General features: G+C 42.3%; 1 protein-coding gene across 1 annotated transcript; it reads right to left on the bottom strand.

Annotated features, from left to right (window-relative positions):
• Positions 1–2,205: 2,205 nt before the first annotated feature.
• Positions 2,206–18,531, bottom strand: ZNF786 (zinc finger protein 786). The gene is made up of 4 exons (XM_040643821.1): positions 18,465–18,531; positions 10,920–11,046; positions 6,609–6,761; positions 2,206–5,563 (listed from the first exon to the last, which is right to left on the bottom strand). Exons 1-4 carry the CDS (start codon positions 18,480–18,482, stop codon positions 3,471–3,473), a joined length of 2,391 nt encoding a protein of 796 aa, XP_040499755.1. The 5' UTR covers positions 18,483–18,531; the 3' UTR covers positions 2,206–3,470.
• Positions 18,532–24,346: the final 5,815 nt, after the last annotated feature.

Here is a 24,346-nt window from a genome sequence, read left to right as displayed (position 1 = left end):
ACATCTGCTCTGAGCTCCAGACTCCCAAATCTGTTAAGCAACTCCCCTTCCATCTTTCCCTTTGCCTTCCTGGTGCTGCTGCTGGTGGTAGTGGACAGAGGGCCTGACTAGTCACTGACAGACTTTCAGTTAATTGCCCTGGTCTTGGGCCTCCATCCTGCCTGACTCCCTGGCTGAGCACCTGCTCAACCAATCACACTCCTCTGAGACTCAGTCCCCTTTCTGCCTCTTCCTGCTTGTGATGACTCCACTTTCCTTCATTAGATACCATTCTGCCAATAACTTTCTGGCATCTGTTGAACTTTCTCGTCCGCTGATGGTTTCCTCTGAGTTCTTTTCATGGTTGTGGATTTATATAAAAAATTCCTTTACTATAATATTCCTGGGATATCCAGAGTCAGAAGACAAATACGAGTGTGCTAAGTTCCCATCTTGAGTCAAGATACTGGGCTTTTGTGAATAGGATCTTTTTCTTACTTGTAATAGTTCTTTAGGTGGTTCTCTTGGATGACCCAGGTATACAGTGATAGAACACATTCCATAATGTTAAGTAATGGCTCAGCAGAGATCATTGCCTTCTTGACCTTAATGGGAATTAAAAAAAAAAAAAATTCTGGGGGCGCCTGGGTGGCACAGCGGTTAAGCGTCTGCCTTCGGCTCAGGGCGTGATCCTGGCGTTATGGGATCGAGCCCCACATCAGGCTCCTCTGCTATGAGCCTGCTTCTTCCTCTCCCACTCCTCCTGCTTGTGTTCCCTCTCTCGCTGGCTGTCTCTATCTCTGTCGAATAAATAAATAAAATCTTAAAAAAAAAAAAATCTGTCCCTTTGAATATGATCTTCACTGTTGGGTCAGTCAGATTTATTATTCTTTTGGAGGTGATAGGATTATTTTTTTGGATACTTTTAGACATCTTTCCTTATTCTTGAAATTCAAGGATTTCTATAGGGTATCTCAGCATGGATTTTTCTTTTTAGTTATTTTGGGCAGGATAGAAAAGGGTTTGTGAACCTGTGCTTATGACAACTTCTTTTCCAGAATCTCTCTCTTAAGTACCACTCTGGGACCTGTTTTTCATGTTGAGTGTGAGCAGCCTAGGGTACTTGGGTTTGGTTGGATCTTACCCTTTTTCTCGACATCTTCCAAAACAACTTCAGCTTTTAGCAACACTCTAAACACTCTGGATCTTTTACCATCTCTGAGATCGTGCAGTTGAGGCTCCAGCCTTCAGTCTCCCTCAAAACCCCTGCTGGGTTCATGATCACATCCTGCTCTCCAGGTCCCCACCACAAGCACTCACCTGCAGCACGGCCTCTGTCCTTTCTTTGCTTATGCTGAGTCTTAACTCCGTGCTTTGTGAAGGTGGCTGTCTCGTGAACACAACAGACGTTGCCGGGCTCTGAGTGATTGTAAACCTGCCTAAATGATATCATCTCTTAAGGTTATCAGTTGCCTTTGTTAGTGTCCCCCCACTTGAGGAAAGAGGGTGCTCTACAACCAAGTAAGGATTTATTGTGACCTACAGGTCTGTTTTCTTTGTCCCCTAAAACTGAAGACCTCATTTCCTTGGATTCTCATTCCTATTAATGGACAAAGAGCTGGTTTGCTGGAGCCAAGCATACTTGCTCTTCACTAATTTTTTTCAAAATGAATCCTGCAGAACTCTATGTCCACAAGATCATAGTAAATGTGAAAAAGAAAGAATCCCAAGGTCAAATATATTCACAATATCACCTTCCTCTGGGAGAGCCATAGACTCTCTGTGTGTGTAGGGGGTGATGGGGGAGAACTGTTTTACTTTAATTGGCAATGTCGTTCTTTCCTTTTTAAATAAAAAAAAATTTTTTTAGAGAGGGAGAGTGCAAGTTGGGGGGGGGGGGCAGAAGGAAAGGAAGAATCTTAAGCAGTCTCCACACCCAGCGTGGAGCTTGACACCGGACTTGATCTCACCACCCTGAGCTCATGACCTGAGCCAAAATCAAGTCAGATGCTTAACTGACTGAGCCACGCAGGTGCCCCTCTTTCCTTTTTTTTTTTTTAGAAAAAGAATCTTTGGAGCTAGTGTTCCAGAGAACATCATGTGTGAAACACTCTTTTGTAATAACATGTTATAGTTTAGTGACAATCTCATTTTCTGTCATCCCTCGGAATTTCAGGGCTTTTTTTTTTTTTTTTTTAGTTTATTTATTTATTTATTTATTTGAGAGACAGGGAGGGAGAGAAGAAGCAGACTCCCTGCTGAGCAGGGAGCCCGATCCCAGGACCCCAAGATCATGAGCCAAGCAAAAGACAGACGCTTAACCGACTGAGCCACCCAGACACCCCAGAATTTCAGGTCTTTTACATGAAACATGAACCCTCTGAAAGTCAGGATTTCTTTGAATGGGGTGCAATTGTTTCCCTGAAGTACATTCTGTGCTCATACAACCTTCACCTTACGTAACAAACGGGGCAGTTTCCTGGACTTCTACTTGTATTATGTTTACTTTTAACATCTGCTTGAAAATTCTCTATGCTAAACTGCTGTTGCCAGTAGTGCTGCATGACAGAGCTGTTTGGTTTTGTTCCTTTTTTTCCCAAGACTTTATTCTTAAGTAATTTCTACACCCAACGTGGGGCTCGAACTCACAATCCACGAGATCAAGAGTCACACACTCCACCAACCGAGCCGGCCAGGCGCCCCTTGGCTTTGTTATTTTGTCTTTACTCAGATTTAGGCACCGCTTAGACAGTGACTCCTGGGAATCTCATTCACTGTCTTGACTTTGAACAGCACCTCTGTTTTGCAGCTCCCAAACCCATACCTCCTGTCTCAGTCCACCTCGTATCTATAGTCTAGCCCCATACATCTTAGCACCCCTGCTTTTATGCTTCTTCAGCTCAGATGAGCCAAACTTTGCTAAATTATCAGCTTTTCCTTAGGGGGAACTATGCACAACCACCGTGGAGGCAGCCATGAGACCCCAGCATTCACATAGACAGACCGGGATTCAGAGAACTCGTTTTATTGCTATCAGTTTCAAAAATAAAAGAATCAAAACCAAATCCAACATCCCATCAGGCCTGCAACAAAATTCAACGGATTTAAACCTTCGGTTTAGGATCATACTGTGAAAAAAGAGTCAAGTGGACGTTTAAGAGCCACCCCATCTCCTCAGCTTTAAGAACAGTACTGGAGGGGCTGGCTTAGTTCAAGCTGGGATTTCAGAGCTACCTTAGCATTTGCGGGGAAACTACCACGTAAGATGGTGAGAAGAACAGATATCTTTCATCAACAGATAGTAAATATCACAGGTGGTGCGTTAAACGAGAAAATCCCGTGTGGTTTCCCAAATTCCTAACTCACCTTTCGTTCTTGATCAAAAAAGGGCCCCGCTCCTAAAATCGGTCTCCCGGTGGGTTTGGCTACAGCTGCTGTGGACTCCCAGGCAACATCAACTCTGCGGAACGCTCTGGATGCCCTCCGCGGCCTCAACTCCAGTCAGCCTCGATCATCGCGAACAGCTGGCCGAGCCTCTTCTTAACGTCGGGCTCGCTGGGAGCACGGCAGGATTTCGCGTGCACCCTGAGGTGCTCGGCCAGTTTAGACTTATAAATGAAGCCCTTACCGCAGTCGCCACAGGCAAAGGGCCTCTCGGGCCTGTGGATGCGCTGGTGCCGAAGCATGTGTCCCTTTTCCCGGAAGTTCTTACCACACTCGGGACAGCGGAAAGGTCTCTCCCCGGTGTGCAGGCCCTGGTGGCTGAGCAGCTGCGCCTTCAGGCGGAAACTCTTGTCACACTTGGGACACTGGAAAGGCTTCTCCCCTGTGTGGGTCCTGACGTGTTCGACGAGCTTGGACTGCTTGGCAAAGCCCTTGCCGCACTCGCAGGAGAAGGGCATCTCCCCGCCGTGCAGCAGCAGGTGCGCCTTCATGTCGGCCTTCACGCGGTAGCTCTTGCCGCACTCGGGGCACTGGAAGGGCCTCTCCCCCGTGTGCAGGCGCTGGTGACTCAGCAGCTGGCCCTTCAGGCGGAAACTCCGGTCGCAGGTGGGGCACTGGAAGGGCCGCTCCCCGCTGTGCACGCGGAAGTGCTCGGTGAGCTTGGACTGCCTGGTGAAGCCCTTGCCACACTCCCCACACGAGAAGGGCCGCTCCTTGCTGTGCGTGCGCTGGTGCGCCTTCAGGATGCCCTTCAGGCGGAAGCTCTTGTCACACTCGGGGCACCGGAAGGGCCTCTCCCCGCTGTGCACTCGCAGGTGCTCCCGGAGCTTGCACTGGTGGGTGAAGCCTCGGCCACACTCGCTGCAGGAGAAGGGCCTCTCGCCGCTGTGGCGGAGTCGATGGGCCCGCAGCATGCTCTTCAGGCGGAAGCTCAGCGCGCACTCGGGGCACTGGAAGGGCTTCTCGTCGGTGTGCAGACGCTGGTGCCGCAGCAGCTGGCCCCTCTGGCGGAAGCTCCTGCCGCACTCGGGGCACCAGAAGGGCTTCTCGCCGCTGTGCACTCGGCTGTGCTCGGTGAGTTTACACTGCTTGGCGAAGGCCTTGCCGCATTTCCGGCAGCAGAACGGGCGCTCGGCGCGGTGCGGACGCTGGTGCACCTTCCGCCGGCCGCTCAGGCGGAAGCTGTCGTCGCACTGCGGGCACCGGAAGGGCTTCTCCCCCGCGTCGGCCGTGCTGTGGCCGGCGAGCTCGGAGCCTGCGCTGAAGCGCTTCCCACACTCGGCGCAAGAGAACGGGCTCTCCCCGCGGGGGTAGCGCGGGACGGCCTCCCCGGTCCCCCTCCGGGGGCGGTGCTCCTCGCGGGCCGGCCGGGGGCTCGGCGTCCCCGCCGAGGGCGCAGCGGCCGCCTCAGCCCTCCCCGCGCAGGCCCCATCGCCTTCTCTCCGGGAGGCCAGCCGCTCCCCGCCCGGCTGGTCCTGGGGAGCCTGCGTGTTGCTCTTTGACGGAAAGCTCCTGTCACACTGGGGGCAGCAGGGAGGCCTCTCCCCCTTGTGCCGGAGCCGGTGGCCGAGAAGGGTCTGCCTGTGCGGGGAGCACGTCTTACATTCAGGGCACTGCGGCGGGCTCTTCCCCGCGTGGGCAGCCACATGTCGCAGCAAATACCGCTTCAGGTGGAAGCTCCTCCCACAGTCATGGCAGCCGAAGCGCCTCGCACCCTGAGGGATGCTCCGCTGTTGCTGTGCCTCAGCCTGTTTGCTGAATTTCTCCCAGGACCGCCATGGCTGGTCCTTCAAGTGGCTCCTCTGGTGCTTCTCTAAGTGATCCTTCTTCCAAAAGCTTTCCCCGCAGACAGCGCAGGGGTGCGGGGTGCCCTGCCAGGAGGAGGCCTCCTGCGAGCCTGGGAGACCCAGCGTTCCGGGACTCGGGATTCCTTCTCTCTGGGGCGGCTCCCTGGAGCTGTGCACTCCTGCAAGTGGAGCTTGTGCGTCACGTCTGTGTGGGCTCATCAAGGCGATGCTTCGGTCAGGCCCGAAGGAACCATCTTCCCCTTCTCGCGAGGGCTCAGAGGAGCACTGGCCCTCTCGGGGACCTACCTGGAAATGGCATTCAGCGTCTCCTGATTTCACAGCTTGCTGGCTTCCTGAAATGGAAAACAAAAATTCAGTCCGTATTCCTGTCTGTGAAAGGTCTATGTCACCAGGAGAGGGAGCGGTCACGGTGACCTGTGGTGGCCTGGGAACTCAGCTCCCACGGAGCTCCACAAGCAGGGACATTTCACTGTGGTTCTATTTCATGGCAGAGAGTTTGATGAGAGTCTGCTGAAACTACACTGAAAAAACATATCTTAAAAGAGGAAAATAGGGGCGCCTGGGTGGCACAGCGGTTAAGCGTCTGCCTTCGGCTCAGGGCCTGATCCCAGCGTTCTAGGTTCGAGCCCCACATCAGGCTCCTCTGCTATGAGCCTGCTTCTTCCTCTCCCACTCCCCCTGCTTGTGTTCCCTCTCTCGCTGGCTGTCTCTATCTCTGTTAAATAAATAAATAAAATCTTTAAAAAAAAAAAAAAAGGAAAATAGAGGGGCGCCTGGCTGGCTCAGTCGAAAGAGTGAAAGAGCATGTGACTCTTGATCTCAGGGTCCTGAGTTCAACCCCCACGTTGGGTATAGGAATTACTTAAATAAATTAAACTTAAAAAAAAAAAGAGGAAAATATAGGTCTCAAACATAGGGCCTAAGCTTTGGAATCAGACTGTCTGGGTTCAAACCCATCTCTCCACTGTGTAGCCTTTGTCAAGCTAATCTCTCTTGGCTTCAGTTCCTCCGTCTGTAGATACAGGGAAGCAACAGGATATATGACTGTCATGATCTTTGGGTGAGTTCCTGCATGTAGGGTGCTGAGCACCTGCCTGGCATACTGCATGCACCTGTAAGTGTTCACCACCATCATGACTATAGGATCATCACACTTTGCCATTCTGATGTGCAGAAATTCCTGGAATCAACAAGTGATGAAGACACTGTCACTAACAGATCTTAAAACACTCCTAACCATTCTACGGCACTGTGTTTCTCTAGAATATATCAGATGTCCAGCCTCAGCCCAGCCAAACAGGAAGACGAGATCAGAGTCAAACTGAGTGTGATGTCAGGCCCCTAATTAGGACAGGGCCCTAATTTCTTAATACTCACCCCAAAACTGATGTCCCTCGATAACTGGACCAAATTGCAAATCAGCAGAAGAGCAAATAATGTTTCCTGACTTCTGTGATTCTCCCCAGTTCTTGAAGAACTCTCTCCCCTGTTCAATCCAGGATATTAGTTCTGGCTTGGGAAGTCCATCATCTGTGCAAAGAAGTCAGACAGGGTAGTTTGGTTTCTTTGAGCACTAAATTTAAAGCACACTGAGTTGCTTTAAAGTTTTCAAAATGTACTCCTGGGAAAATGTATAAGATGTCAAAAAATAGATTATAGGTTTACAAAAGGAGGAGCAAAACTACCCACACATCTTAACAGTACTTCCTAATCTATCTGGACCTGTTAAATCAGTTTACTGTTTAAATCCTGTCTTGGTCCCCATATATCTAGCAGTATGTATTTTGTGGGTTTCACAAAGCTCACTAGTACCATGCTTTGAGAATGGTGGAACAGCCCTGCAGACAACTGGAGATACCACGGGAAGAGGGGCATATGCAGAAATAAGAACTGGAATGCCTGTCCAAGGAAATTTCAAAGTTGGTAGCTCCAGGTAAAATACTCTCAGAAGTCCACTGGTGATGGTGCTAATCACAGCCCGAAACACGGTGGAGTTCTGCTTGAATAAAAAAGGTTGCAAGCAATGAAATAAGCAAATGAAAACAGTTACAAGATTCTCTAATATATGACCCCAACCCCCTATAAGAAATGTTTATGTATTTTCAAGTAAAACTTTCTTTCAATAATATCTCTTTTACAGAACCTAAAGTATGCTTCATAGATTGCTAAAGGGAGATCAGTGTAAGGTTCAGATCAGAGGAATAGGGTAAGCCAGGAAATGCCTCAGGGATAAAATGTCGGAGTGGTGTAGTATGTGTGGAGACTGGTCACTCTGTTTTAGATCCCTCCTTGCCCTCTGAAATCTGACTTCAATCCCAAAAGAATTCTATGGCTGCTCTCATTAGAAAAGGAATCACTATCTTTTATTTAAATTCATACACCTGGGGCGCCTGGGTGGCGCAGTCGTTAAGCTTCTGCCTTTGGCTCAGGGCGTGATCCCAGCGTTCTGGGATTGAGCCCCACATCAGGCTCCTCTGCTAGGAGTCTGCTTCTTTCTCTCCCACTCTCCCTGCTTGTGTTCCCTCTCTCACTGGCTGTCTCTCTCTCTGTCAAATAAATAAATAAAATCTTTAAAAAAATAAATAAAAATAAAAAAATAAATTCATACACCTATTCTCAATCTTCACCTGTTGAAATCCCAGCATCTTTTAAAATAAAAGTATTTTTCCAAAAATAAAACCAAGAAAACAATTCAATTTACAATAACACCAAAAAGAATAACACACTTAGGAATAAATTTAATAAAAGAAATGCAAGACTTACACAATAAAAACTACAAAATATTGTTGAAAGAGATTAAAGTCATAAATGGAGAGATATCTCATGTTCATGAACAGGAAGTCTTAATATTGTTAAGATGACATATTCCCGAGGGGAGAAGAGTGGGGGGATGGGGTAACTGGCTGATGGACATTAAGGAGGGCACATGATGTAATGAGCAGTGGGTATTATGTAAGACTAATAAATCACTGACCCCTACCTCTGAAACCAATAACATATTATATGTTAATTAATTGAATTTAAATTTTAAAAAATGAGTAAAAAGATTTAAAAAAAGAAGAAGAAATCCTTGCTGCTTTTCTTTCTTTTTTTTTTTTTAATGATTTTTTATTATATTATGTTAGTCACCATACAGTACATCCCCGGTTCCTTGCTGCTTTTCTGATACAAGCATTTAAACCTATACACTTCCCTCTAAGTGCTGCTTTGGTGCACCTCACAAATTTTGCTGCTTTATATTTTCATTATCATCCAACTTTAAATATTTTCTAATTTCTCTTGTAATTTCTTCTTTGGTTTATAATCTACTTAGAATTACCTTGTTTGAAAACAAATGAGTAAACAAACACAAAGCAAAATCAGATGTATAAATAAAACAAACTGATGGTTGCAAGAGTGAAGGGATAAGGGGACAGGCAAAATGAGTGACAGGGAGTGGGAGATACAGGCCTCAATTATGGCGTGAATGAGTCACAGCAATGAAATGCACAGCACAGGGAATATAGTCAATGATACCGTAATAGTGTTCTGTGGTGACAGATGGTAGCTACACTTGTGAGCATAGCATAGCATATAGGGATGGTGAATCACTATGATGTACACCTGAAGCTAATGTAATATTGTGTGTCAACTACAATTTGAAAAAAAAATTAAAGAGTATATAGCTATAATTAAACAATGTGAATGTAAAAAACAAAAGTAAAATAATTTTTTTTAAAAAGACAACAATAGTCGCCAAATCCACTATGGTTTTTTATTTTTTTGGCAGAAATTGACAAACTGATCCTAAAAGTAATGGTAATCAAAACAGTGTGGTATTGGCATGAAGATAAACACATAGATCAATGAAACAATGGAGAATCCAGAAATAAACTTCTACATTTACGGTCAATTGATTTTCCAAAAGGGTGCCAAGAGAATTCAATTGGGGAAAGAATATCTTTTTCAACAAATGGTGTTGGGACAACTGGATATCCATATGCAAAAGAAGCTGGATCCGTACCCCACACTATATAAAAAAATTAACTCAAAATGGATCAAAGACCTAAATGTAAGCTCTGAAACTATAAACCTCTTAGAAGAAAACACAGGAGTGAATCTCTGTGACTTTGGATTAGGCAATGGTTTCTTATACATGACACCAAAAGCTCAAGCAACACAAAAAAAATTGGACTTCATAAAAATTAAAAACTTTTGTGCCTCAAGGATGCCATCAACAAAGTGAATAAACAACCCACAGAATGGGAGAAAATATCTGAGTCATGTATCTGATAAGGGTCCAGTATCCAGAACAAATAGAGAACGCCTAAAACTCGTGCTCGCTTCGGCAGCACATATACTAAAATTGGAGAACGCTTAAAACTCAACAACAAAAAGACAAATATGTCAATTTAAAAATGGGAAAAGCATTTGAATAGACATTTCTTCTACAAAGATATACAAATGAAAAGATGCTCACCATAATTAGCTGTTAAGGAAATTAAAATCAAAACTACAATGATAGACCATTTCGCATCCATTTGATCTTGACGTTTGGAACATTCTTTTTGGGTGGAACAGGATTAACGATTCAGTATTTATTTCTCTACAGATTCAATTACTTTAATTCAATTACTTTAATTGGTCCTTCAGTAACAATAATAATATGTAACATCTTGGATTATGTGTTTTAGAAACAACACCGTATACATAAAGCCTAGAAAACTTATATTTGGTAATGGAAAAGAACATAAAGTATTAGAAACCTTGCAATATAAAGGAAGGGGTATGGTTGTCGGGAGCTAGCCAGAGAGGTGGCAGGAAGTACAGAACTAATTGCCTTATCTTCATACACTGAAGGAATCAAGACATATAAAGCTGATGAAACTTGATCTAGAAATTTAAATTATATAGGTAGCCAATAGAGGCATAAACCCCCCCCCAAATTTGGGGAAAATGGAAAAAAGGAGATAAAAGATAATTTAAGTGAGTTAATGCCTAATTTTTCATAGTAATGACTTAATGCTGCCTCAACTTGATAAATCAAGTAATAGAGATGGAAGCATGATAGTTAGATTGGAGGAAAGTACAGTAAGAACTAAAACAGAAAAGGTTAACAGTGGTTACCTTGGGGAATTATCTGAGTGCAGAAGTGAGGATGAAGCAAAGACTTTATCGTTCATTTGATAAATACAAAATATGTATGTATAAAGACCAAGTAAGCAAAAAGACTAAAAAGAACACCCATTACCATAACCATGAAGAGACTGCTACTGTTAACTATCTTGGTATAGACTGACAAAATCTCCCTGCAGGGAAATATTTTAGCTTTTCTGAGTTATACAGACCCCACGGTAAAAACTGACAGGTAGGGACATCCTAGGGTAAAGATATAGACGTTATGGACACAAGCTAGGAGTGCTCCCATATGGAAATCGTGGCAATCCGTGAGTGTGTAGTGACTAAAAGCCCTGACTTAGTCACCTCTGACCACCATACATCAAAGTCTTAAACATTCTCACGTAACAGTGTCTACCCTTGAGTAAGGATTAGCAATGCTTACAGAAGTATTAACAAGTAGGACACTGGGGTAAAAAATACCTTTCTGAGTTAATTTCTGAGAAATCTGACCTAACAGAAGCATCAAGTGACTGAGACCTCTTCCAGACCCAGTTCCATGACTTACCCACAAAATCGAGCACTTCTTACCTAGAGAAACAAGAATCTCGTAATTGGTTCTCATCACATGCTTGTAAAGCTCCTTCTGCCATGCCTCTAGATTCTGCCATTCTTGCTCAGAGAAATAAATGGCCACATCCTCAAAAGTCAGAGGTAACTGAAATTACAGACATAATACATACACAGGCATTAGTGCTTCAGAAGGACTTTAGCTCCTTCTCATGAATTTTTCTTTTTCTTTTTTTTTTAAAGTGAACTCGATCCCCAAGGCGGGGCTCAAACTTAAAACCCTGAGATCCAGAGTCACATGTTCTACCCATTGGGCCAGCCAGGTGCCCTTCCCTGTCATCCATTTAAAAAAAATTTGTAGTGGACACTGTTTTTGTCTATTTGGCAGCTTCCTCCTTGGGAACTGCTCCTTCCCCTACTCCAGTCATGTGGTTCTGCTGTTACCCACTACACTGACCACAGTTCTTTGTGCTTGTTCAAACTATATATGCATATGGATAGTAAAGATTTTTTTTTTCTTTTAAAACAACAGTGGGAATAAATCGCTGGGTAACTTCATTCACTTTAATGTATTACAGATATCTTTCCAGGTCAATGTGTAGAGTCAAAACCAGGTTTTTGTAAATTGCAGTATATTTCATGCCATGGGTACATATTCCCCACTGATGGGACATACATTGTTTCCATTTCCTTTATAAATTACAAACAATGCTCTAATATGCTTCCTGATATATTGTGCTTTTACCTCTGTAAGATAAAGCCTAAAAAGGAAAACTACTAAATCAAAAGGCAGAAACATGTTTGGTTTAATAAATATCATTCGATTGCCTTCCAAAAAGAACTCAGCATTTTCGCCCTTGCTAGTAAGATGAGACTTATTTCTGTACACCTTTGCCACCAAAGGTTCTTCTTAAACTTTTTTTTTTTGCCAACATAATGGGTAAAAAATTATATTTCATTGTTTTAATTTGCATTAATTTCAACATTCTAGTGGGCTCCTATAATTTGAATGGACTTCCTTATATTAGGGTTAATAATCCTTTGATTGACTAGCTAAAGCTTTTTTTAAAAAAATATTTATTTCAGGAGAGAGCGTGAAGTATGAGCAGGGGGAGGGGCAGAGGGGGAAGCAGGCTTCCCACTGAGCAGAGCCCGATGTGGGATGTGGGATGTTGGGCTCGATTCCAGGACTCAGGGATCATGGCCTGAGCCGAAGGCAGATGCTTAACTGACTGAGCCACCCAGGCACCCCAGAAAACGTTTTCTCCCAGTAATTTGTATTTTGACTTTATCATCTGCCAAATATCCTTTTATTTAGTTTTAATCTGTAAGTCTCTTCCATAGTTTCCAGCTTTCTAAGTGGTCCCTATATCAACAAGTTGTACAAATATTCTACTATTTTTTTGCATTTAGATTTGCATTTAATTCTATTGATGAGATTGGCATCTATTATATACATATGGAGAGCCAATCACACACTATTAAATATACCATTCTTTCTCCTTAGATTGAAATGCCAACCTTTGCATATATTAGATTTTCATAAATATGTGAGTCTGTTAATCTGTTATAATTTCCCTATGGATCTGATTACAGTACCTATGCAATATTATAATATTGGGAGGACAAGTCTTATCCCCTCCTCCCACTCTTTTCCAAGTTACTCCTGTGAATTCCTGGATATTTATTCTTTCTTATAAACTCCAAAATTGTTTTGTCCAACAACAAAAAAAGTGCATTGGAATTCAGTCTGAATTGCATTGAACGTATACATATATTTGGGAAAGATTTTGATCTCATTTAGGAACACATTTTATCACTCCATTTATTTGGTTTTGCTTGCTACCCTAAATAAACTTATTTTCTTCTTAAATGTTCTGAGTCTTTTTTATTAACTTTATTTTTTTTTTTGGTATTCTGTGGTTTTTCCGACAATTGTAAATGGGATCACCCCTGCCATTTCAAATTACTACTAGTTAAAAAAAAAAAAAAAGCCACTGATTTTTGTAAACTTATTTTGTGTCCAGTTAATGTACCATATCTGTCTATCAATCTTATTAAGTTTTTGGTGGGATACAATTAAATTTTCAAATAAAGATAATTACTCCATCTTCCACGATTTTTTTTTAAGATTTTATTTATTCATTTGAGAGAGAATGAGTGGGGGAGAGGCAGGCAGAGGGAGAGGGGTAAGCAGAGGATCCAGTTGGATCCCAGGACTTAGGATGATGACCTGAGCTGAAGGCAGACACTTAACCAACTGAGCCACCCCAGGCGCCCCTCACATTGCTTTTTGCTTATATTGTTATACTTTTCAGAAGAACGTCTTTTGTGGCTTTGGGGTTTAGTATCTTGATTTGGAAGACTTCCTAACATTATAAAATATTTTCCTAAATTCTTCATAACATTGTTATAACTTTTATTAGAATTAGACCTTTTTTGCGGCACCTGGGTGGCTCAGTCGGTTAAGCAGATCTGCTTTCAGGGGCGCCTGGGTGGCTCAGTTGTTAAGCGTCTACCTTTGGCTCAGGGCATGATCCTGGCGTTCTGGGATCGAGCCCCACATCGGGCTCCTCCGCTGGAAGCCTGCTTCTTCCTCTCCCACTCCCCCTGCTCGTGTTCCCTCTCTTTGCTGGCTGTCTCTCTGTCAAATAAATAAATAAAATCTTTGAAAAAAAAAAAAAAAAAGAAAAGAAAAGAAAGCCTCTGCTTTCAGCTCAGGTCATGATCCCAGGGTCCTGGGATTGAGCCCTGCATTGGGCTCCCTGCTCAGCGGGAAGCCTGCTTCTCCCTCTCTCTCTGCCGCTCCCCCTGCTTGTGCTCATTCTCTGTCAAATGAATAAAATAAAATCTTAAAAAAAAAAAAAGAATTAGACCTTTTTTCATCTGGAACTTATTTCTGCATATCATAACCAGAAGGAATATAATTCTTTTTGTAAGTGGATATTCACTTGTCACAAAATTTATTGAAGTCTATTCTTTTATCATTGATTTGGGATTGTTTTTCATTAACTTGGTTTCCATTTATACTTGGGTATATTTTTATTCCACTGGTGAATGTTGTCCATTTTTGCTACAATACTGCACTGCTTAATTCTCATAGTTTTATCAGATATTTTGCTATTTAGGAGGACATGGTCATCCACCACCACCTCCATCATTTTCCACAGGAAATTGTCTTGACTTTTCCTGTTTTCTCTTCTACATACATAGGAAAGAAACTTTGTCAAATTTATACAAATCCTATTTGGATTTTGATAGGAATGTGCTTAACGTATTAATTTTGAGAGAACTGGATCTCTAAAACACGGGATCTTTCCATCCAGAAACATCTCTCATTTATCTAGACATCTTTATGTGCTTTAGTAAAATTTAGTGTTCTTCATATAGACCTTATATAATTCTTGATAGATTCATTCCTAAGGACTGTAAAGTCCATTTGCTACGTTTGAGGGGTTCGTCCCACTAAATTTTCTAATTATGAAAGCTTGGGAAGCTAATTTTTATGTTTATTTTGGAAACGAATTCCCTTGTTGGCTAACACTTTCAGTTGATTGCCTTGGAGTGTCTACATAGAGAATGAGATCTGCAAATTAACATTTCTTTTAATGATTTAGGCCTATCATTTCTTTCTTTTTTTTTAAATTTTATGTATTTGAGAGAGAGAGCACAAGCAGGGGGAGTGGCAGAGGGAGAGGGAGAAGCAGGCTCCCCGCTGAGCAGGGATCCCAATGTGGGGCTCCATCCCAGGACTCTGAGATCATAACCTGAGCAGAAGGCAGATCCTTCACCAACTGAGCCACCTAGGCGCCCCTAGATTTATGTTTTTAAATAGTTCCTTTACATTTAAATCAGAAATTCATTATTTTAAGTTTAATGAAATAGTCATTTCTGCTATGTTTTTGCTACGTTTGTTCTAACGTGATTGATAATGTAGGGAATATTTGTCACAAAATTTTACACTTGCTCATACGCAATTTTGTCTGTGAGAAACTCTAGGTCAATTCTACCCCCCAGAGGACATTTGGCAATGTCTAGAGACATTTTTGGCATGACTGGGTGGGGACTGCTACTTGTATCTAGTGGGTAGAGGCCAAGGATTAACATCCTACAATGGACAAGATAGCCCCTCACAACACAAAATTATCCAGTACAGAATGTCAGTAGTGGCAAGGGTGAGAACAGGGAGCCTGCTTCTCCCTCTGCCCGACACTCCCCCTGCTTGTTAGCTCTCTCCCTGACAAGTAAATACATAAAATATTTTTTTAAAAAAACCAAAAAACTATAGGACACAAGCTGAGGGTTGCTGGAGGGTAGGCCAGTGAGGGGATGGGGTAACGGGCTGATGGGCATTAAGGAGGGCACTTGATGTAATAATCAGCACTGGGTATTATACATAAGTGATGAATCACTAAGTTCTACCCCTGAAACTAATACAGTATATGTTAGCTTAAGTGAATTAAAACGAACACAAAAACATGTCAGTGACAAACTTTTAAAGTGTTACGCACTAACACCCTTTCTCCCATAAGCTGTGGGTTTTATTGCATGATTTTGCATTGCACTGTGATTTTTAGAAATGCATGTGATGTATTATAGCAGAAATGAATGCATGTTTTTGCTTAGAATATACTCATTTTCCTGATTAAAGTCCTTACTTTTAAAATGTTTTCAAGAAATGCTCAAAAAGCCTTCATTCGTTATTAATTTTCAGAAGTTTAAGACTCAGAGAATTACAGAACATTGTAACAAGTACCCTAGTATTTACGACTGATTTAACAAATTTAACATCTTTCTTCAGATTTCCTTTTAATGAAATGGAATATGACAGATGAAACTCAAGCCTTCTAGTCCCTCTTCAATACTGTTCTTACACTCAGTCCTACTGTTTCTTCCAAGAAGCAAACATGATCCATGCAGTAACTTTCCAGTTTTTAATTCTTACATACACATAAGTAACTATAGTTATTGCTTTGTCTTTTATGGACAAATCCTTTATTATACTGTACTGCAGCTTGTATTTTTCATTCAACATTTTGAGATCTGTCCATGTTGATATATACAGAACTGACTGAATTTTGTGTCATGTTCCATTGTCTGAACATGTCACAATTTTTTTTTTTTTAAGATTTTATTTATTTGACAGAGAGAGAGACAGCCAGCGAGAGAGGGAACACAAGCAGGGGGAGTGGGAGAGGAAGAAGCAGGCTCATAGCAGAGGAGCCTGATATGGGGCTCGATCCCATAACGCCGGGATCACGCCCTGAGCCGAAGGCAGACGCTTAACCGCTGTGCCACCCAGGCTCCCCTCATGTTTAGATTTTAAATTTATCTGGAACATAATTTTTTTTATGGTATACAGTGGTGATCTACCATTATGTGATTTTCCAACTGGAAAAGGCAATTGTTCCAATGCTACTTTTGAAGGTCTCTGTATTACTTTCCTAAAGCTGCTGTAACAAAGTACCCCAACTGGGTGGTCTAAAACAATAAAAATTTATTTTCTTATAGTTCTAGTGGCTAGAAGTCTTGATACCAGGTGTCAGCAGGGTCATGCTATCTCTGAAGCTTCTAGGGGAGAATCCATTCCATGCCTTTCCCTTAGCTTCCACAGTGGCTGGTGATCGCTGGCATTTCTTGACTTTAAGCTGCGTAACTCCAATCTCTGTCTCCACTGTAACAAGGTGTTCTCACTTTTTGTGTCTGGGTCTCTGTGTCTCTTCTTATAAAGACATCAGTCATGTTGGATTAAGAACCCACCCTACTCTGGTATGATCTCATCTTAACCAATTAAATCTGTAACAACCTTACTTCTAAATAAGGTCACAATGAAGTTCCAGGAAGGACATGAATTTTGGGTAGACACTATACAACACAGTACAGTCTGCATCTGGCTTCTTTTTCCATTTCCACTGCTCTGTGTGTCTATTCCTTTTTTTTTTTTTTTTAAAGATTTTATTTATTTATTTGACAGAGATAGAGACAGCGAGAGAGGGAACACAAGCAGGGGGAGTGGGAGAGGAAGAAGGCAGGCTCCCAGCAGAAGAGCCTGATGTGGGGCTCGATCCCATAATGCCGGGATCACGCCCTGAGCCGAAGGCAGACGCTTAACCGCTGTGCCACCCAGGCGCCCCTCCTTTTTTTTTTTTTTTTAAAGATTTTATTTATTTATTTGACAGAGAGACAGCCATAAAGAGAGGGAACACAAGCAGGGGGAGTGAGAGAGGAAGAAGCAGGCTCCCAGCAGAGGAGCCTGATGTGGGGCTCGATCCGGGATCACGCCCTGAGCCGAAGGCAGACGCTTAACGACTGAGCCACACAGGAGCCCCTCTGTGTATCTATTCCTGCATGAAATAGCAGGGTAGTAATTCTATGGGCTTATAAGTTTTATTATCCACTAGGGCAATTCCCCTTTCGTTGTTCTTTTTTCAGAATCATATTTATGATCTTTATTTTCCAAATGAAATTTAGAATGTCTAAATTCACAAAAATTTGCCATTTTAATAAAACTGCAGTAAATGTATATATTAAGTTGGAAGAAAAGTATCATTTTTACTGTATTTAGTCTTTCATCTATAGGCCTGGTTATCTCCCATTTATTTATAATTTCCCCCATAAAGGTGTTGCATATCTTTTGAATATTTAACCCTAGAAAGTACATTTTCTTAGCGGAGGCTGTTAATGCTATTTGGAAATTAATAACCTCATGAATTCGTTTAGTAATCAGGAAAAATGGTCAAAATTAAAGTTTGTAAGATATTTTTTTTTTTTTAAAGATTTTATTTATTCATTTGACAGAGGTAGAGATGGCCAGAGAGAGAGAGGGAACACAAGCAGGGGGAGTGGGAGAGGAAGAAGCAGGCTCGATCCCAGAACACCGGGATCACGCCCTGAGCCGAAGGCAGACGCTCAACGACTGAGCCACCCAGGCGCCCCTATAAGATATTTTCAAAAACATAATGGCCATTCCCTCTAAACCTCGATAACATTATTAATAAAATATTTAATTAATTAATTAATTTAATTAATTAATATTAATAAAATATTAAATTAATAAAATATTAAACAATCAAATAATGTGTACTCCGTTTAGGTTTTTATATCCTATTCTATCTCTTCCAACCTCCTTCCTTCCTCTCAACACAAACTGTAACACGTTAGCAGCTGAGTTATCTCATTCAAGCCGCTGCCAGACAATCGCTTCAACCCTCAAAATCTTAAGTCTTTTAAAACACTTGTTCTGTAACTGTGATGTAAAACTGGCTGAGCTCTAACAAGCACCGCTAGCACCAAACCCGTTTCTCTCCTTTCCCAGGCTGGGCCCGCTGCTGAGTCGGCCTGGTCCACGCTCGGTTTGTTCGCGAGGGCGGCCACCGACAAGCCCCAGAAGTGGCGGTCACCGGCTCCGTCCAAGGTCCAGACACACTCGGAGCCTTAAGCGACCCCCAGGCTCCGCTCCTCCCGTCCTCTGCAGCCGGACCCCGAAGACCCCGGATGGGTACCCCCCAAGCCGGAGCCCCACCCCGAGCCCCGAATCCAGGCGTCCCCGCGGGGAGCCTTTCTTACCGGAGCCGGATCGGCCATGGCCCTTCGCGCTCCTGCCCGGCCCCAGCCGCAGAGACGCAGAGCTCTCCAGCGGTCCCGCAGCACCTCCCACTGCGTGCGGCCTCCCGCCCCGCCCCGCCCAGTAGGCCCAGCCCCCGCGCGGTGCACGCTGGGACTCGAACCCGTTCCCCCGCCTCACAGCGCTCCCTGCGGTCGGGAGGAGCCAGCGCCGCCCGCGGGAGCCGCCTAAGACTGGCCACGCCGGCCCCAGCGCCCCGCGTGGCGGGTTCTCTCGCTCTACCGGGGTCTCCAAACGCGGAAGATGGAGACCCAGAGCCGCTGAGAAGAGCTGGAGACAGGGAGACGGAGAGGTGGACGTGCAGAGCGAGCTGCAAGTGGGGAGAAGACTCGCTCTTCACTGAGCCCAGGACGGAAAGGGGGTGCGGGGATTGGCTCCTCCCTGAAGGGGACCCCAGGCGAGGGTAGGCTCATCTTTGAGGCCATCCCGGGAACAGAACGAGGGAGGTGAGCCGGCCAAGGGGGTCAAGGAGCAGGTCCCCGCCGTGGGCAATGGGGAGTCTATGGTGCCGGGCACTCTGAGAGAGTGCAGACCGTCTCAGAATCCTCCCGCCAGGGACCGGGAGGCTGGGAATTCATTCTCAGAGAGTGAGGCAGACACATGGCATCGCTGACCCCATGGACTTAAATTAGGAACATGACTTACATAGATTTACAATTTATAAAATCAAGAAATTGTCTTATAACCTAAATATGAAATGGATCTTAAATTTACCCCGTCTTTCACTCTTAACCACCCAGCGTGGTTGAAGTGCTGAAATATATGTAATTGCCATCCCCACCTTAAAGGTTTTCTTTAAAAAAAAAAAAAAAATCAATTAAAAAATATATGAAATTTAACAATAAAGCAAATTTAAAAAGTAAAAATTGTTTATAATTCTGGTACTCTCATGTAAATGCTCTATTTCTTCATATAAATTTCCAGTCTCTGTCCACAGAGATATGGTTCTGAGACACATCATTTTTTCGTTTCACTTACCGCATCAAAATTTTTCATGTTTCTCATAATCTTATAATTATACTCTTAAATGGATGTAATTCAAGGCAATGTATTAATCTGCTAGGGTTGGCATAACAAAGTACCACAGATGGGGTAGTTTAAAGAAATTGACTTTCTTACAGTTCTGGAGGCCAGAAGTCTGAGATCAGACTTGCTTTCCTCTGAGCACTCCTTGGTTTGCAGATGAGCCCCTCTTCCAGTGTCCTCCCAAGGTTGTTCCTCTGGCTGGATGTTCTGTGTCCTAATCTCTTCACACTGGCCCACCCATAACGACCTCATTTTACCTTAATTGCCTCTTTAAAAGGCCCTATGTCCAAATACAGTTCTGTTCTGATGTACTGGGCGTTAGAACTTCAACATACGAATTTTGGGAGAAGACAGTTCAGCCCACAGAAGGTAGGGCAGTATGAAATATTTAGGGGCAGTTAAAAAAACTGTGGCCATAAATAATGCTGCTTGAATATTTTCATATACATAGTCTAAAAATATAGAAAGTACAAAGTGCAGGGGCACCTGGGTGGCACAGCCGTTAAGCGTCTGCCTTCGGCTCAGGGCGTGATCCAGGCGTTATGGGATCGAGCCCCACATCAGGCTCTTCTGCTATGAGCCTGCTTCTTCCTCTCCCCCCTGCTTGTGTTCCCTCTCTCACTGGCTGTCTCTATCTCTGTCGAATAAATAAATAAAATCTTAAAAAAAAAAGTGCAAAGGATAGACCAATACATTAAATTAGATTAAGATTTAAAACTTTTTTTACATCAAAAAACATGATGGCACAGCCAAAATTAGGTCAGACTGGGAAAAGATATTTGCAACAAGCAAAAAGCATCCAGAGAATATAAATAACTTCTAAAAATCAAAAGACTATCCAGGAAGAAAATGTGCAAAATTATGAATAGTGAATTCACAGAAAGGGGAGAAATGAATAGGCAATAAACACAAGAAAATGTTTGATCTTGTTTGTCAGGGAAATGCAGTATCTGCTTATGAAGATGTGTATATCCTATCACCCAGCAAGTCTTACCTTGGTGCTATTTTTGCACATTTACATAGGAGCCATATTTAAGAATCTCTACAGCAGCATTGTTTTGAGAGCAAAAACAGGTAAGCAGTTTAAATGTCTATCACCCAGAGGATGGGTATCTTGTGGGTTTTTTTTCCCCATACGTTGAAAACTAGCAGCAAAAACTAATGAACTATATCTAAAAACAGCATACAGGAATAGCATTAACATAATGTTGAGTGAAAAGGCATGTTGCAGATTACATACAGTATGGTACCTCTTACAGAAACTTTAGAACATATAAAATAGCACTATATATTATTTAGGAGTAATACGTATGTAGGAAAGCATACAGACATGTACAGGAATACTCAATGGGATAGTAGTTATCTCTGGGAGCGAGGATGGGGAAGGGGTGGTAAGGAAGAAAGGACCAGAACCAAGGTTACACAGGTGCGCCATCAGTACAGATGGTCCCTGATTTGTGATGGTAGCACTTACGATTTCTCGACTTTACAATGGCGTGAAAGCAATATGCATTCAGTAGAAACTATATTTTGAATTTTGATCTTTTCCTGGGCTGGTGAATGCTGGAGGATCCACTCTCGTGATGCTGGGCAGCTGCAGCTCCCAATCAGCCATGCTATCACAAAGGGCAAAACCCGACGTGCTTACAACCATTGGCACCCACACGGCCATTGTCTGTCACTTTCAATACATTACATGAGTTAGTCAACACTTTATTCTAAAATAGACTTTGTGTTTGGTGGTTTGCCCAACTGTAGGTTAATGTAAGTGCTTTGAGCACATTCGAGATAGGCTGGGTTAAGCTATGATGCTCAGTAGGTTTAGGTGTTTTAAACGGTATTTTCAACTTATGATGGGTTTACTGGGAGGTAACCCCACTGTAAGTCACAGGTCTGTACTACTAATAACTTATTACTCAGGCGCCTGGGTGGCTCAGTAGTTAAGCGTCTGCCTTCAGCTCGGCGTGATCCCAGAGTCCTGGGATCAAGCCCTGCATTGGGCTCCCTGCACTGCTGCGAGCCTGCTGCTTCCTCTCCCACTCTCCCTGCTTGTGTTCCCTCTCTTGCTGGCTGTCTCTCTCTCTGTCAAATAAATAAATAAAATCTTTAAAAAACAAAACACAAAAAAACAAAACTAATGACTTATTACTCAAGCTGAGCCAAGGGCTCACAGGTGAACATTCTTTACACCTTCTGAATATCTTTAACATTGCGAGATACATTTAAATAAATTAATCAAGTCATCACTGAGTTTTGCTATCTCGTGGGGAGGGACACAGGCTTGTAAAAAACAATGTCAAAATAATATTCAATAATACTACTAACAGAGGAAAGTATGAAGTGCTATGGGAACATCAGAGGAGGGATTAGCTAGCTATCTCCAGAAGAAGAGTTCATTGAAAACTCCCTTCGTCCTAGTTTTTTGACTATGAAACTAATTTTTTCACAAAATTTTACAATATATATGTGTACACATACACATGACTTATGTCATTCTAACTTCAGTTCACGAATATGGTAATATATAACTTCTAGCGTTTAGTTCTAAAATTGCATTGTGATTTTCTCTTTATGAGTTCCTCAGGAGTGTATTTTTAAAGTTTCCAAGCCTAGGAAGTTTTGTTTTTAGTTTAAAGTTTTCTTTCTTATTCCTCAGTTAACACTTCATGGTAGGAGAAATTTCATCACCATGAAATGGCCTTTTAAAAATATGTTGAGACTTCATTGTAACCTATTACATAGTTAATTTTTCTAAGTCCTCTGTATGTGTTTAAAACCGATGTTACTTCCTATACAGGGCTTTCTATTGGGCAAAACTAGTAAATTTTTTGCTATTCACATCAGATTATTAATGCTTATTCAGTTTATTGTCTGCTTGATACACACATTTATGAAAGGTATGCTAACTATCCAACTAAAATTATGGTATGTTTATTTTGGTCGTTTTGTTAACTTTTGTTTTGTTTTGTTTTAAAGATTTTATGTATTTGAGAGTGAGTGAAAATGAGAGAGCTCACAGGGGGAGAGCGAGAGGGAGAAGCTGACTCACCTCTGGGCAGAGAGCCCAATGCGGGGCTCGATCCCAGCACCTTGGGATCATGACCTGAGCCGGAGGCAGACACCTAACCGACTAAACCACCCAGGTGCCCCATAACGTTTGTTTTTCATATTACAAATCTACATTGTTAGGTGTTTACAGTTAATAATTCTTTTTTTCCCTTTTTTAATAAGTTCATGATTCTTAAATCTTCCTAGTGGATTTTTATGGATTTTGCCATGAATTCTAACTTGTTCTCATGTAGTTTCACTAGCCTTCATTCAGTAAATCTTTTTCCATCATTTTTTGTTATTCTTTACTGTTTGTAGTCATCTCTCTTGTAAACGTTGTATAGTAAGTATGAAGTTTTAAAATATCTGTCTTCTGACTGTACTTAATTCATTATTTTACTTTATTATTTTCATCACCCTGGAAATTATTTTCTTCTTTTCCTGCCTTCAGGTGGATTGAAACTTTTCTATATTCCTTTCTTCTTCAGCTGTTTTAGAAACTATATATTAACATATTAGTGATTGATCTTGATATTTTTAACAGCTTCATTGAGGTACAATTGACATACCATAAACTCTATATATTTAAAACTTATAATTTGGTAAGTTTTGACCTATGTATAAGTTCACGAAACCATCCTCAAAATCAAGATAATAAACATAACTGTAATCCCCCCAAATTCTCCAAGCCCTTCATGTTTTTCTCCGTATTCTTTTTAAAGATTTATTTATTTATTTGAGAGAGAGCGAGCATGAGCAGGGGGAAGAAGCAGACTCCCTGCTGAGCAGGGAGCCTGACGTGGGGCTCAATCCCAGGATCCTGAGATCATGACCTGAACCAAAGGCAGATGCTTAACTGACTGAGCCACCCAGGCACCCCGATTTTTCTCCTTATTCTTGAAGCTAGTGCTAGTTTCACCATCATTGCTAGGTGTCGATTAATTTTTACCATCCTCCTATGTAATGGAAGTGCACTTTTCAATTGAGAATTTTGGAAACCTCTCAGACATTTTCAAGTATTGCTACTCAGCCACTTTTTTCTTACTATTTTTTTTTCCTTCTGGAACTGTTAGTTATATATTGGAAGCTCTCAATCAATTCTCTATGTATCTTCACTGCTTTCATACTTTTATTATTCATATTTATCTAATTCATTCCTAAAGCTTATTCTATTCAGGATTTTAGTTCAGTCAGTAACTTTCTCATTTCCAAGGCTCTTTTTCATATCCACTTATTTGTATATCACTTCTTCATTTATTTCCTAGTATTTTTAAATGTTAGAATTCATTTATATTTTGGTGAATGAAATGTACTGATTTTAAGATATCTTCCAGACTTCTCTATTATTTTAAATTTATATGGAGTGAATTCTTCTGATTTTGTTTTGTTGGCCCACTTAAACTTAGATGTCTTTATGGGTTTTGGAATTACGTCTATAGGATCATTTTGAAGGGGGTGGGTAGGGTTTCTGTGTATATGTGAGAACATGTGCACATCCAACTATTCCTGTCTAGCTGTTTTGCACTTGTGTCTACCTGATTCCCTAGAACCCCCAAGTCCATAATCAAGTCCTGTGTAGTTCAGTGCTCCTTCACCCCCACCCTGCCCTGTGTTAGGGGGTATATCACAGATCCATGTTCTAAGCCACAGAACGGCTTGATCTGGATGGAGAAAATGCAAAAGCAAGATCAAATTCCTGCCATGGCAGGGGTTCAGCCTATGAGGGAAGCAGGCAGGTTACAGCTGAATG

The sequence above is a fragment of the Ursus maritimus genome, unplaced genomic scaffold (genome assembly GCF_017311325.1).
Source record: "Ursus maritimus isolate PB19 unplaced genomic scaffold, ASM1731132v1 scaffold_3, whole genome shotgun sequence".
Classification (NCBI taxonomy): domain Eukaryota; kingdom Metazoa; phylum Chordata; class Mammalia; order Carnivora; family Ursidae; genus Ursus; species Ursus maritimus.
The sequence above is the reverse complement of the archived record's forward strand: the minus strand, read 5'-3'. Positions and strand labels throughout refer to the sequence as shown.